The sequence below is a fragment of the Ambystoma mexicanum genome, chromosome 1p (genome assembly GCF_040938575.1).
Source record: "Ambystoma mexicanum isolate Mex_15411 chromosome 1p, UKY_AmexF1_1, whole genome shotgun sequence".
Taxonomy (NCBI): Eukaryota; Metazoa; Chordata; class Amphibia; order Caudata; family Ambystomatidae; genus Ambystoma; species Ambystoma mexicanum.
In genome coordinates this window covers 968,965,894-968,978,005 of record NC_090921.1, presented here as the reverse complement: position 1 = coordinate 968,978,005, position 12,112 = coordinate 968,965,894, and the positions used below count along the sequence as shown (strand labels likewise).

The 12,112-nt window shown below is 44.1% G+C and overlaps 1 protein-coding gene across 1 annotated transcript in view; it reads left to right on the top strand.

Moving 5' to 3' along the window:
* Window positions 1-12,112, top strand: part of JOSD2 (Josephin domain containing 2) — a 159,298-nt gene that overhangs the window by 57,468 nt on the left and 89,718 nt on the right. The window contains exon 2 of the mRNA XM_069653773.1: window positions 4,593-4,841. Coding sequence (XP_069509874.1) covers window positions 4,690-4,841 — 152 coding nt within the window. The 5' untranslated portion in view covers window positions 4,593-4,689. The remainder of the gene's footprint in view (window positions 1-4,592; window positions 4,842-12,112) is intronic.

The window sequence follows — 12,112 nt, the reverse complement described above, 5'->3', positions numbered from 1 at the left end:
GGATCAAAAGTTCAATAATACTGTATTGCCTTCAATTCATTCAATTGGGGCCTTGGCAAAGGTTGGGCATATGCATTCATGCTTCTGAAAACATACTGGATCAGGATCACTATTTTAAATGGCCTGAGGTCAAGGTGCTTGGTCAGGTGAGTGATCATTTCCTTTAAGCTGTAGCCTTTGAAAACGGTTCTACAGAAGTAATTATTAGCAAAATGGACAGTAGTGTGTTTCCATAGCCATCAAGAAATACTCTAGATGAAAGGGGCTCTGTTGGTTCTTCACCATCAGTACATCATCCAGAGAACCAAGAATTAGTGGATTGCATGGACCATGTCCTAGCAGACTGTATGATATGATAAGTTATTTATAACGCGCTTAATACCGAGAGGTTTGTAAGCGCGGACCCGGGGATCGAACCTGTGTTGCTCTGTGTCGTCTTGCTTCCAAGGCGAGCACATTGCCCCTGAGCTATCCTCCCAAGACAAGAGGACAAGTTGATTTGGAGGAAAGTTCTCGAGTTTTATTTTGTGGAGCTGTAGTACTACAACCCAAATATCCAAAACCTCCTTTCTTTGTGCGGAACGAGGCATCTATGACCATCTATCACTGGCAATTTCAAACACGAGAACGTGGGAAGCCAGGTCCAACTATAAAGACATTCATTTAGTCAACGTGGATTTACATGATTCCTACCATGATTAATATGTGAATGCTGAGAAACATGGGAGATGCACACCAGAAAATGAGATACTGCAGCAATTAGGATCCCAAATAGGGTATCACCACAATCCATAACCTAAGGAGGTGGCTCATTTTGGATTGAAGATTAATGAGAAATTTGAAAAAGAAGGAGTCGTCTTATTTCAGATTGGAAACCTATTAGCAATGTGCAACCATGTTGGAAACCCTGAAGAAAAGGGAGAGAAGAATCTAACATGACTGCTATATGAATGTATGATCATTTGGGTATTAATATGTGCCTACTTTGTTCTTCACCTCCTTAATGTTAAAACATGTAGGTTTTGAGTATGGCTTTGCAAAGTTTATGAAATGGGTATTGATTACCAGGTTTTCTTTGTATTCACGTGAACAGTTGAATAATCCTTATACTTCTCCTCATTTACATACTCCGTTCACAAGATTTATAATACATAATAATTGTAAGTGACAAGCGGGGTTCATGTTCAATTCAGATGCATGTAGACACAGGTTATTGTTTGCATCAATGCTGATGGAAATGCAGTGAATCCATACTCATTTTCTTTTAGCAGTATATCGCCAACATAGGCCAGTGCGGGCTGGATGATGTTTAGTAACATAAAGGAAATTAAGCTAAAGTTAACAAATAACATGAAGTATTGTTTTTACCACAAACTTGTCTAAACATTCAAGGAGAATAGGATGTTTAAAGTAGTTGATTGGGTTACGGTCAAGCTTAGTATTGATGTAACCAGGGACAAGCCTACGTTCTTGCCAGTTAAAATACAGGCCGTAGTAAAGAATGCATTAAGAGCATAAACCAACCATGCAATGAGGGTGCATATGGTTTGTGGGATAGACTATTCTCCACTGTGTCTTACTGTTGTGATCCAATCTAGTTGGTATGATTTGGAAAATGCTTATTAATTTGTATGATGTGATAAATCTGGTTTCCTGGCAGTCTGTAGTGAAGGTACCAGTAACAAGGTTAAAGAAAGGTCAGGTGAGGGGTGTTTGTACTACAGTTGTGTTTTTCCAACTTTGGATAACCGTACGTTTCCAGTGTGGGCAGGTTCTGTATGTGTGTTGGTTATCTTAGTTTGGATAGGTAGAGCTTTTTGCTTTGGTTGTTGTTGAAAGGTTGGGGGACGTGTAGTATCCTAGTTCAAGTCTGCTGATCTTTGGAAGTTAAAAGCGGTTAGTGGTTTATGCAAGAGTGTTGCACGAAGCTCAGATAGTCTTCCATTCTTACTTTTATGTAGTTTTGATTGTGCCCCAATGCCTGCCAAACCTTACAAAAATGTGTGTGTTTGGCTTGTTCACATTTTATTTATGATCAGTCAAGGCAGGCAAAAGTTGTAAGGGAGACTCCAAAATAGTTTTTTCCAGTGTGTCAGGAGTAAAAAAAAAGAGGCGGACACAAAGTTATGTTATTCTCCAAGTCAGACATAGTATTAAACCGAAATGGGCTGCAAAAACACTGCTCTCTAGCCCTATTCTAAAGACTGAAAGACTAAAACTAAGAATCTGTCTGTGTCAAGTAGTCGGTAACTTACAAGTCATCCTTGTGTCCAGAACATTCTAAACTGACGCTCACACTCGAAACAAAACAAGAAGGGTGCATGGAAATGTCTTTGACTTGATATTAGCAAAAAATGTTCACAAACAAAAATATAAAGATAGCTCCAACGCAAAGGGCGTTCCAAGGGAAAAAACTTGGGTCCGGAGGGTGGATCCCTTCCCCTGGATTGTCTAGGTGGAATGGCAAAAAGATTCTTTATCCAACGATTCCTCTGTCAAAAGTGTCTCATTATCATACCCTTTTTTTGCTACTGGATTCACAAAGTCCTTGTTTAAATACTAGATTCCAGAACCGTCTTTCTTTAGCTTCAAACAATCATCCAGAACAGTCTTTCTTTAGTTCTTGCTACTATTGCGGATTAACTGGTATACTCCCCTGCCAGGAATCCTTCTATGGGGCTTCAGATCCCTTGCTGTGCTCCCCTGCCAGGTATCTTCCCGCATTGTCAAACTCTTTACACAACTTCAGGTGCCTGGTATTCTTGCCTGCCAGGACTTTTTCAAAGGTCACTAGGTGAGGGTTTTACTCTCGCCCTCCACCCCCTCTTTTACCTCTCACTGACTTTTCTTTCCAACTGCCTGTTGCATTAGTCTGCCAGGGCTTCTTATTTAGTTCACTGTTCTTTTTTCTGTACCACAGGTGCTCAGCATATTTGCCTATGGTAACACTTGTTTGAACCTTCCCCCATATTGACATCTCATGCTTGCTTTGGGCTTGTTGCAGCACTTTGTTTTGTTTGCTTTCAAATGTTCCTCTCATTGGAGTTTGAACTTGTGCATTTCCTTGATTGTATTTAAACCAGGTTCACGCCTTTTGTTATTTGCAACTTCATACAGTTCCAACCGCAAGCCAGTAGATGTTTGATCAACCAGGGGTCCCCCTCGGCTCTAGGCAGACTCACCAGTTTTCTTTGCATCTACAAACTTGCTCACACTTCCACAGTGTGCTGTCCCTTACCCGTCGAGAATGTGCAGATCCTCTGTCAGCGTCTAACGCGGCTGCGTGAGCATCCACCTGCTTCCCTGGACCGGAAAGCGCTGTTTGCTTGGACGTCGTATTGCCTGGAGTTTCTGCTTGGCTACCAGCCTCTCTCTGGCTTTCTTTCCTCTGTGCTCCACTTTCCATCTCGCCACACTGATCCGCACCCAGAACGGGGTTCCTCGTCTTGTCCTGCAAACCTCTCTTCTGCACTGGCTCTGGAACTTTTAAATGTTCCACTTCAAGTCCAGCAAAACATCTAGTCTGTAGATTAGACTTCATGCTTCTCTTGTTCTGCATAAACTCCTTCATCCTCGTCTCAGCAGTACCTGAGGGTTTATGGGATTTTAATGCCATATGTTACTGGATTTCTTGGATGTGGTTGTTCCAAAGTTTCACATAAAGACACCTCAAAACCAGAAGATGTTATGTACGAGTTGTGAGTGTTTGAGTCAAAAAAGGGGGGCTTGACTAAAGTGATTTAAAGGAAAGGTTTTCTGACTTTTACATAAGATGGAGTTGTTAGATGACAACAAACCATTAAGGACTCGGTATTCCAGGGCCGCCCTCAAGGAAAAGAGGGGGGAATACCTTGTCTCATCCGATGGAGTCCCCATCTCCCCATAGCAGATGTCTCCTCTTATGTGATCCTTCCCTATACAGCCGCCCCCAGGGTTCGGATCAGAGCGCGTCTGCCTCATCTGGCCACATTAGAGGAGGTTCCTCCCCATGGAAATAGTGATGACATTGCCAGATTCATCTCACCAGTTAATCCTCTGTAGCTTTTACTCCGGATTGGCATACCTCACAATGGCTGGTTGGAACTTCACATACAGCCAGATCGAACTTCTAATTGGCTGATTCTTTTAATAGTGAATTTTAAACCACTGGTTTTGAGCGTTTTACCAAAATGACCTAACTGAGTGGGCAATGCATGACCATTCTATTCTGTTTGGGTAATATGTCCTATAAACTTTCTGAAAGTGAAAGAATGTCTTCTTAGATTCATACAATCCTTCCCCCTATGTTTATGAATCACATGCTACAGTGATTGTTTGGAATGAACTCTACATGATTTGATACCACTGTCTGACGGAATGTATCATATGAAATTGTGGCTTGCTCTTAATTGTCATTTTCTTTAGTGCATTATTGTCAGAAGATTTACGAACACAATTCATGGATCACTTTTGTACTGGATGTGCACATTGACTGACGCCACTAGTATATCCTTACAGAATGCTTGAATTGATGAAAGACCTAGTGGTATGTAGGAATGTTTATGCAAAGATCATTGTTCTGACTTTTCTTTCTCTTTCCTATTAAATGACAGTCTCCCTTACAGAAATTGAGTGCTTGGTTTAAAACATCAAGGAGAGTCCATTTAGGGTCTGAACTGCGGCAGGAGAAACGTGTCTGTGGACTTGGGCATGTCCCAGGACCGATCTGTGGTTGACGAAGCAATGGCAGGGTCTATCTTCCACGAACGACAGCGTCTTGAGCTTTGTGCCGTCCATGCACTCAACAATGTCCTCCAGTACAAACACTTCAGTCAGGAAGCTGCAGAGGAAATCTGCAAGAGGTATGGGTGGTGCTTCTGTAAGATATTTAACATAGTTATTAGACTGACGGTTTGTAAAGTGAAAAAAAAATGGTTTCCAATTTTATAAAGCTTGACCAGAGGGTATCAAAGGCTGTAGAATTTAAACTGTTTGCACTTCATTTTTTATATTGATATTGGTACACTGCAGATTGTAAAAGCAAAATGGTCTTCGTCAATGTATAATCTAGGACAAATACAAAAGAATGATCTCATAGAGGGGTTGGATCTTCCAATCTAATCATACACATACCTCTGGAATTAGCCAGTCGTGCTCAGAGGAAGCCAGGCAGCCAGTCAATGAGGCAGAAAGGTGTTAGCAGGGGAGTGGCAGAGTGAAGGCGGAGGAGAAAAGAAAACTTGACTAGTTTCTGGAACTTAAGGAGATCCTGTTCAAGCCTTTTAAGATTCACAAGGCTTCGATGCAACCCTTTGACTGGCAATCTCTGAACAATGTCTCTGGTTCTCCCTCTCCTGTTGATGACCAGTTGCGACCCAGTTTGGTTCTCAAGGTAGCTCTTGTAGGCATCATAGTGTATGTTTGCCTGCGCTCCAACGTAAGGGAGGTGCAAAGTATGCCGCCTTTGAGGAAAGCAGAGAATCCAAATCATTAATTTGGGAATAAAAGTATTGCTCCCGATACTTTCACCACCACGGTCTAGAAGAGGGAGAAAAGGGAAAATAAAAAGGAAAGGTTTTGCTGCCCAAAAACGTTACTAAAGAACTACATTTGAACACAATGGTACTGGTTTTACAGCCGACATATAATTTACTAAAGACATTCAAAGAATTACCAAAAAGACATGTTCTAGGCATTTTGTGGACATCCTCTTGAATTCCAATACGCCATCTATTAGAGGAATGATGTCCTTCGATAGCCCAATGCCACTGCTCAACAGAACGTACGCAAATGGCTCCACCATGCCGCAAATCTACTGCAAAAGCAAGACGTTGACCATGACTTTAAGAAGAACCTAACTAAAATGTAGAGAAGCGTGTTAACTGGAAATCTATGATGCAAATGATTTTAACAATAAAACGTAAAAACCGACTACCAAATGTGTTAACAGATCATGAAGACTATAAAACCTGTGAAGAAAGTATTAAGAGTACATGGAAAAACAATTGCAGGCTATCATTGTTAACAAATCAACCTATAAAATCATAATAAATGTGACCACTACATATCAAATCTAAAAAACAAAGAAACATTTAACATACAATGACTTCATTGTAACCAATATATGACAGGAAATATTCTAAACAATATTTGGAAAAAAGAACATCTTTAAGAACAATTACACCATCAAAACAAACCATTGGCTAAAACAAATATTGACATGACTAAGTGTATACAAGGGGAAATTGTAGTGTCCCAAAACCGAATTGAGCAGTTTATTGCAAGCACTAGCAGAAACCCATGATTTGAAAAGACAATTATTTCAATGTTCTCTTTCAGACAATATGGAAAACAAGACTGTCAACGATGAATTCAGTGGGGCTCATGGGGACCTGTATCTGTAAACGCCATTTCTGCATCGTGGGTTTAATGAAACCTGTGCCAAACCTTTAAAGCAAACCTGGCTTACTGTATTCCTAAATTCAATGAAGCAATGTGCCACATTTGATTTTTGGTGTTCTTGTTCCTAATAGCTGAGCAATGTTCAATTACCCACTTATATTGATTTTACCCCATGCACACTTCAAACTATAAACCGCAAAGTCACTTGTGAAGTGTTTCAAAGGAATCCGTTCTTCAGTACTAGGAATTTATGTGTCCAAAACTACATTTGAAACATGGAAAAGTGTCAAACATGGGCTAAATCAAAATGTGCTGTGACAATATTAATTTGGAAATGTCTGCTCTCATCAAATATGCCATGTCACATAAACGTTGGTTTACAAACACTGGGGGGTCCCTGAGGATCTGGCACACTTTAGGATCTGAACTCGAAACTTCCTGGAACCTGACAAAGGACCATAACTCCATATACTTTAAACTGCAGAAAGACTTTCACATGGGGTTTTGGGACAAAGCATCAGCTGTAATGGACTGAACTCTAGCAAAAGCCTTTGAACGTGTCTCTTCTTAGTCTTTTCAGACACAAATCTGACCAGCTTTGTGCCTGCCTCTGATTTTAAAGGACAATCCTTTATAAACAATCCTTTTAATACACGTCCCCGGTAGTAGTTCTAGGTATACCGTAGCTTTTTTACCTCATTGAGGTAGAGCCAACTGGGTTTGCCGTACCCAGTTTCTACACTTGCTGAAGAGCGGGCCATGTTGCCTCCCTGTCTTGAAATCCGGATGGCTCGCCTCTTAAAAGCTGCTCTGTTCTTGCCTGCTGCTCGATGCCTTGCCACATGCTTGGCGGTCGTCCTCCCTCTATGGGCGCTCCTCCTTCAGATCTCAGAATCACCCCTATCCTCTGCCTTGGGCAAGATGTACCCTCTTAATCCTTCCTGCTATGCTTAGCGACCACCCCTTCCTGTTTCTCAACCTTCTGCCAAGGCTCCGGTTAGGGGGTTTTGAAATAGATGTATTTTAAAGGCAAATAAACATATATTCAACACTAAAACCAACCACTTCTTGTAATCCATACTTCTGCGGACTTGTAAAGTTTAAAATGTAAATACTACCTTATCATTCCTCTTCAGATCATGCAGAACTATTAGATGGAGCTTCTTCCTGTACCACTGCTCTGCTGGAACTAATGATCTGACTAAATCATTGGAGATGTGTGGATGGAAGCGGGGGATAGGCTTCTATGTGTCCATTGTCTCTTTATTTTTTTCACAGTATTTTTACTCCATTTTCTTTAGTTGGGGCCATTTTGTGGTTGGCACGTCACTCATCTGTAATCGCGCCGCCTCCTTGTGACACTCTGTGCCATTCTCCTGATGCTTCTTTTTGCCCTCTTGTCCCAGCCTCCTGCAGTCCAGGCTCCCTTCACAATAGCCTCTCTGCACCTCTAATTCCCCCCCGGCCCCCAAATCACTGCTGCCACCTGTGTTGCCAAACACACACTACTCTAGTTTAGGCTGGTCTTCCATGGGATCCTTGCCAGACCTTATTTCAGTGTTTGTATTGCTGTGTGATGATTGATTGGGTTGAGGATTGTGTCAGCGTAACTGTTACCTGAACCATGCATGTCTGAGGGTTTTGCATGCAGTGTAGCGACTATGACTTGAAAAAGCAGATCAACCATATTGGATTTGCTATTCGTGTCTGCCTACACATGCATGCTGCCATCCAGCATCTACACTAGAGTCTCGCCAGGGACTAGCAGCAAAGATAACAAGTCTATCAGCAATGCTAACATGATAATGTGGGTATGAAAAACGTTCTCTTGCCCTGCATGCCTTGATGAAAGTGTACATGTTGCTGTACAAGGGTGTGGGGCTGAATGGGTTGCTCTTAAAAGTGTCAGTGTTTATCTACTGCCTAGGACTGTCCCTTGCCTGATGAATGGGATGAAGGTAGGGTGACCAGGTGATCTTCCCTTAACTATCAGCGGGTCTCGGGTCTATGATCCACTTGTTTTGGTAGGCTTCCGGATCCTTTGTCCACCTATTCAACCAAATATCTCCGGAGTCTGTAACACCATTTTAAGCAGAGGTTTAGCAAAACCTTTAGCGAATGTCTCGTCACAGGGTTTGCTTGCACAACAAGACATTGGGCCTCATTACGGCCTCAAGACAGATGTCTTTTCCGGGTCCCGCGAGGGGAAGAGGGAGGTAACAACGGGACACTTGGAATGTGCCCGTTGTTAACCCCATCCCCATTGAGCCCATTCCCATTGTGCCCTATGAAGGCTCAAATGGGAATGGGGAATGATTCCTGCAAGGATGAATTACCGGTTCCTCCTATGTCGGAATGACCCGGTTATTCATCATTGCAGGAACCCGGTAATGGAGCCCGGTCAGTGGGCAGTGATGGAGCTAATAGCTCCATGGCTACCTCCAAACTCGTAATGAGGCCCATTATGTTATTTTTCAGTGTCTTTATTTTGGACACTGTTTACATGTATGTTGGCCCTTCTGGTAACACATTAAAAAAGAAAATGTAGATGGGATGGTTCTTCGCCTTAGGTTTGATACCTCACTCCACCCATGGGAGACCTTCCCTCCACCCCCCCATAGTGTCTTCCATGGTTTTCATTAGACTTGTTTGCTGCCCCTAAATGCAGTTTCAGTCTTTACAGTTCCAAAATGGGGATTCTTCACCCCTTTCTTGGTAATTGTGGACTTTAGTGGGCCCTGAACCCTTCTTCAGTTACTCTGGATGCTGGATTTCTGGAGTCTTGTACCACAAGACTCACTCGAGTGTTAAGTCTTGCAAGCCGATGGGTCAGTGGGAGAAGTCAGCAGGGAGAGCTGCAGAAGGATCCCTGCAATTTCTCCCTTACCAGTGCTTTCTCTGGTTCCTCCCTGCTTGCCTCTCTGATCTCACAGTACTCTCCCTGTGTCATGATTCCTGCCCCTCATGTCCCCAGCCCTCCAAGATGTCAGGCTGGAGCCAGGCCACGATCACCTACATGGCCCTCCAGGGCCTCTCCATCCCTCCAAAGACCGACTTGGGGTCAGACTTGGCGCTTGTGGAACCAGACTCACTCCCATAGGATAACATTGGGGATTGGACTTGTAGTGCATTGATGGGGACAAGATGGATGCCTCCACATATTTCGGTTCCCAGAACTGCATGTGCGGTCTAGTCTTTTGGGTGTGGTTCAGCCCAGAGACACCTGGGATACCCAGAGACTATTTAAGCCACACCCAGGCTGAGAAACATGCTTTGCGTTTTCTGCACCTGCAGCGTGACACTCACCGTGTTCGTATCGGTCTCCAGTAGGCCTGCATCTTTTTCTGCGCTCAGCTCCTGCAAGAACAAGAATACCGTTAGGAACAGCCTTACCTTGCGGCGCTTCTGCCCATCATTCATCGCTCCTTCTGTTCTGCGGGCATCTTCGGGGGTGTCATTCGCATCCCGGCACGCCGCTTCCTAAGGAAAAGGGAAAAGAACAGAAAAAAGGCATTAGTATGCATTCTGCAAATCTTCACTTATTTTTAAATACTGTACAAGCTTCAAACGCTTACCTGAATCCCAGCCGCTCTGGGGGAACTCTGTCTCCGGAACTTCTCATCCATGTGCAAGAGGGAAAAGACACTACAGGTGAGCGTAGACACATCTAAAGGCGCCGTATACCACGCTTACCCACCGCATTTGCTCTTCATAACCGGCATCCACGCTGAAAACGTTGCGGCACCTAAAAGACACAGAAAAATAACTCAGTTCAATGCAAATACGAAAGGGGTGCATCGCGCTCTCACTCTCCTTCAGCGCTACTCATCTCAGCAGCACGCCGCCATCCCCGGACGCCAGCCATCATCTAAGGAAGGAAAGGAACGAAGTTGGAGAACTGTTCAAAAGACTCATTATACTTACCTGTCGGACTCTTGCCAGTGAAGTAACTAGGCAGCAACGAGCCCGCATCAATCAACGCGCCCCTGCACTGAAAGCAGGACGGAGAGCACACTATCCAAGAAAACAAGGCCCAGTCTCCAGTCCAATAGCCTCCAGGGAAGGGTTCAAGGTCGTAAGAGGTCAGAACAGGCTGAGTGACGTCCCCGTGGATACCAGGTGAGCGTTACACCCTGGCCTAGTCTATTTCCTCCTCCCACTTTCTGGTCCTGCCTAAGACGGCTGTGCCCACAAGAACCCTCATAGTCTAGCTATTTAAGAGGCTGCTCATTGCCTTTTCTTCTGCCCCTCATTTGCTAATTGATGTTCTTTCCTCTCCTTCCAGCAGTCCTTTGTTACTTCCTGATGTTACCCAGGCCTCCTGCTTTCATGCTGTCACCACCTGGTCTGTTAGCTTTTTCCGACCGCTTTTGCCACTTCTAAGCCTCCTATTCCTCTGGACTGGATCTGCTCTGGGATAATCCCTCCTCCCCTTAATGTTATTCTTTCTACCACCTTCACTACCATCTCCGCCTCATCAAGTGTCTTCGTCCACCACCTTCATGTTGCTCCTCTTAAATTTAACCCCACCTCTGTGTCACCTCCAGCCTAAAATGTTATCACCTGCTCTCCTTTTGAGTTTCACCGCCTACTCCTGTGCTGTGAATCTCAACATCTTCTCGAATTTCCTTCCTTATCTCAAACTTCAACCACTCTCCTTTTGTTGTTTCCACCTTGGTTCTAGCCACCTCTTCCTGATCTACTCTGCTGCCACCTCTCCAACTTCACCTTCTCCCTCCTCCTCACTCTTCTGTGCCTCCTAAATCTGTCTCAAAACTCCTGCCTTTCTACCACCTCCTTTTCTGTGCCCTTGAACTTCCTCCTGATTGTCTACCTTGCTGCCGCCTTCATTCTCTCTCCTCACCACTGTCTGCTCATCTCCTGCCAATATCTTCTCTGTGTTTCACCACTGTGCTTGTAAATCCTGCCACCTCCTTCTTACCCCTTTGACCAGCTTGCTCCTTACTCCTTTTGCAAACCTCTTGCTCATACCTTCTGCCATCTCCTTCTCACCACCTTTACCAATCTCATCCTTACCACTTTAGCCAACCTCCTTCTCACCTCTGTCTGCCTCATGAATGTTCCCTCCACCCTTCCTCCTGATACTTTCTGCTCCCTATTGCCCTTTCCTCCAGCCAGCCTTCTGCCATCCATCTCCTCCTCCTATCTGCCACCAGCTTTTCTCTGCTCCAACCTCTGGATCGTACACTGGTTATGTAGTTGCTAGAAGCTAGGTTATGTGTAGAGCACACATTAACCCCCTGGGGTGGGGCATGGGGGGGCATCTTGGTGCTATTGACAGATAACAGATGTTTGTTACCCAACTTAATGGTACTCCTTTGATCAAATTTGGAAAAATGAAGGGCTAAGTGGTCCTGCACGGATTGCAACCTGTGACTGAGATCAAACACAGGCTCCTGTAGTGGATGCATTATTCCACTGAACTGCAACCCAACTAAGCAGCTTGTGGCTTTTATGGAGCCTTTTTTCTCCGATTGGGCTGCACTTCTCCTGGCCAAGTGGGCAGTAATGGGTTTCTCATTTGTTTACTAATGGGGCTTGGTAGTGTACACCTACGAAGGCTGCGGGCGGTCTGCCTTATGCAGAACAAGCCTCAACTGCCATCTTGGAGTTGAAATACGTAGTGTGAGGTCTACCGGTCAGCAATTTACAGAACTGCTTGGTTTACTCTCCTGCCAAGCAATTATCATTTCATGAAGTACATTGGAGA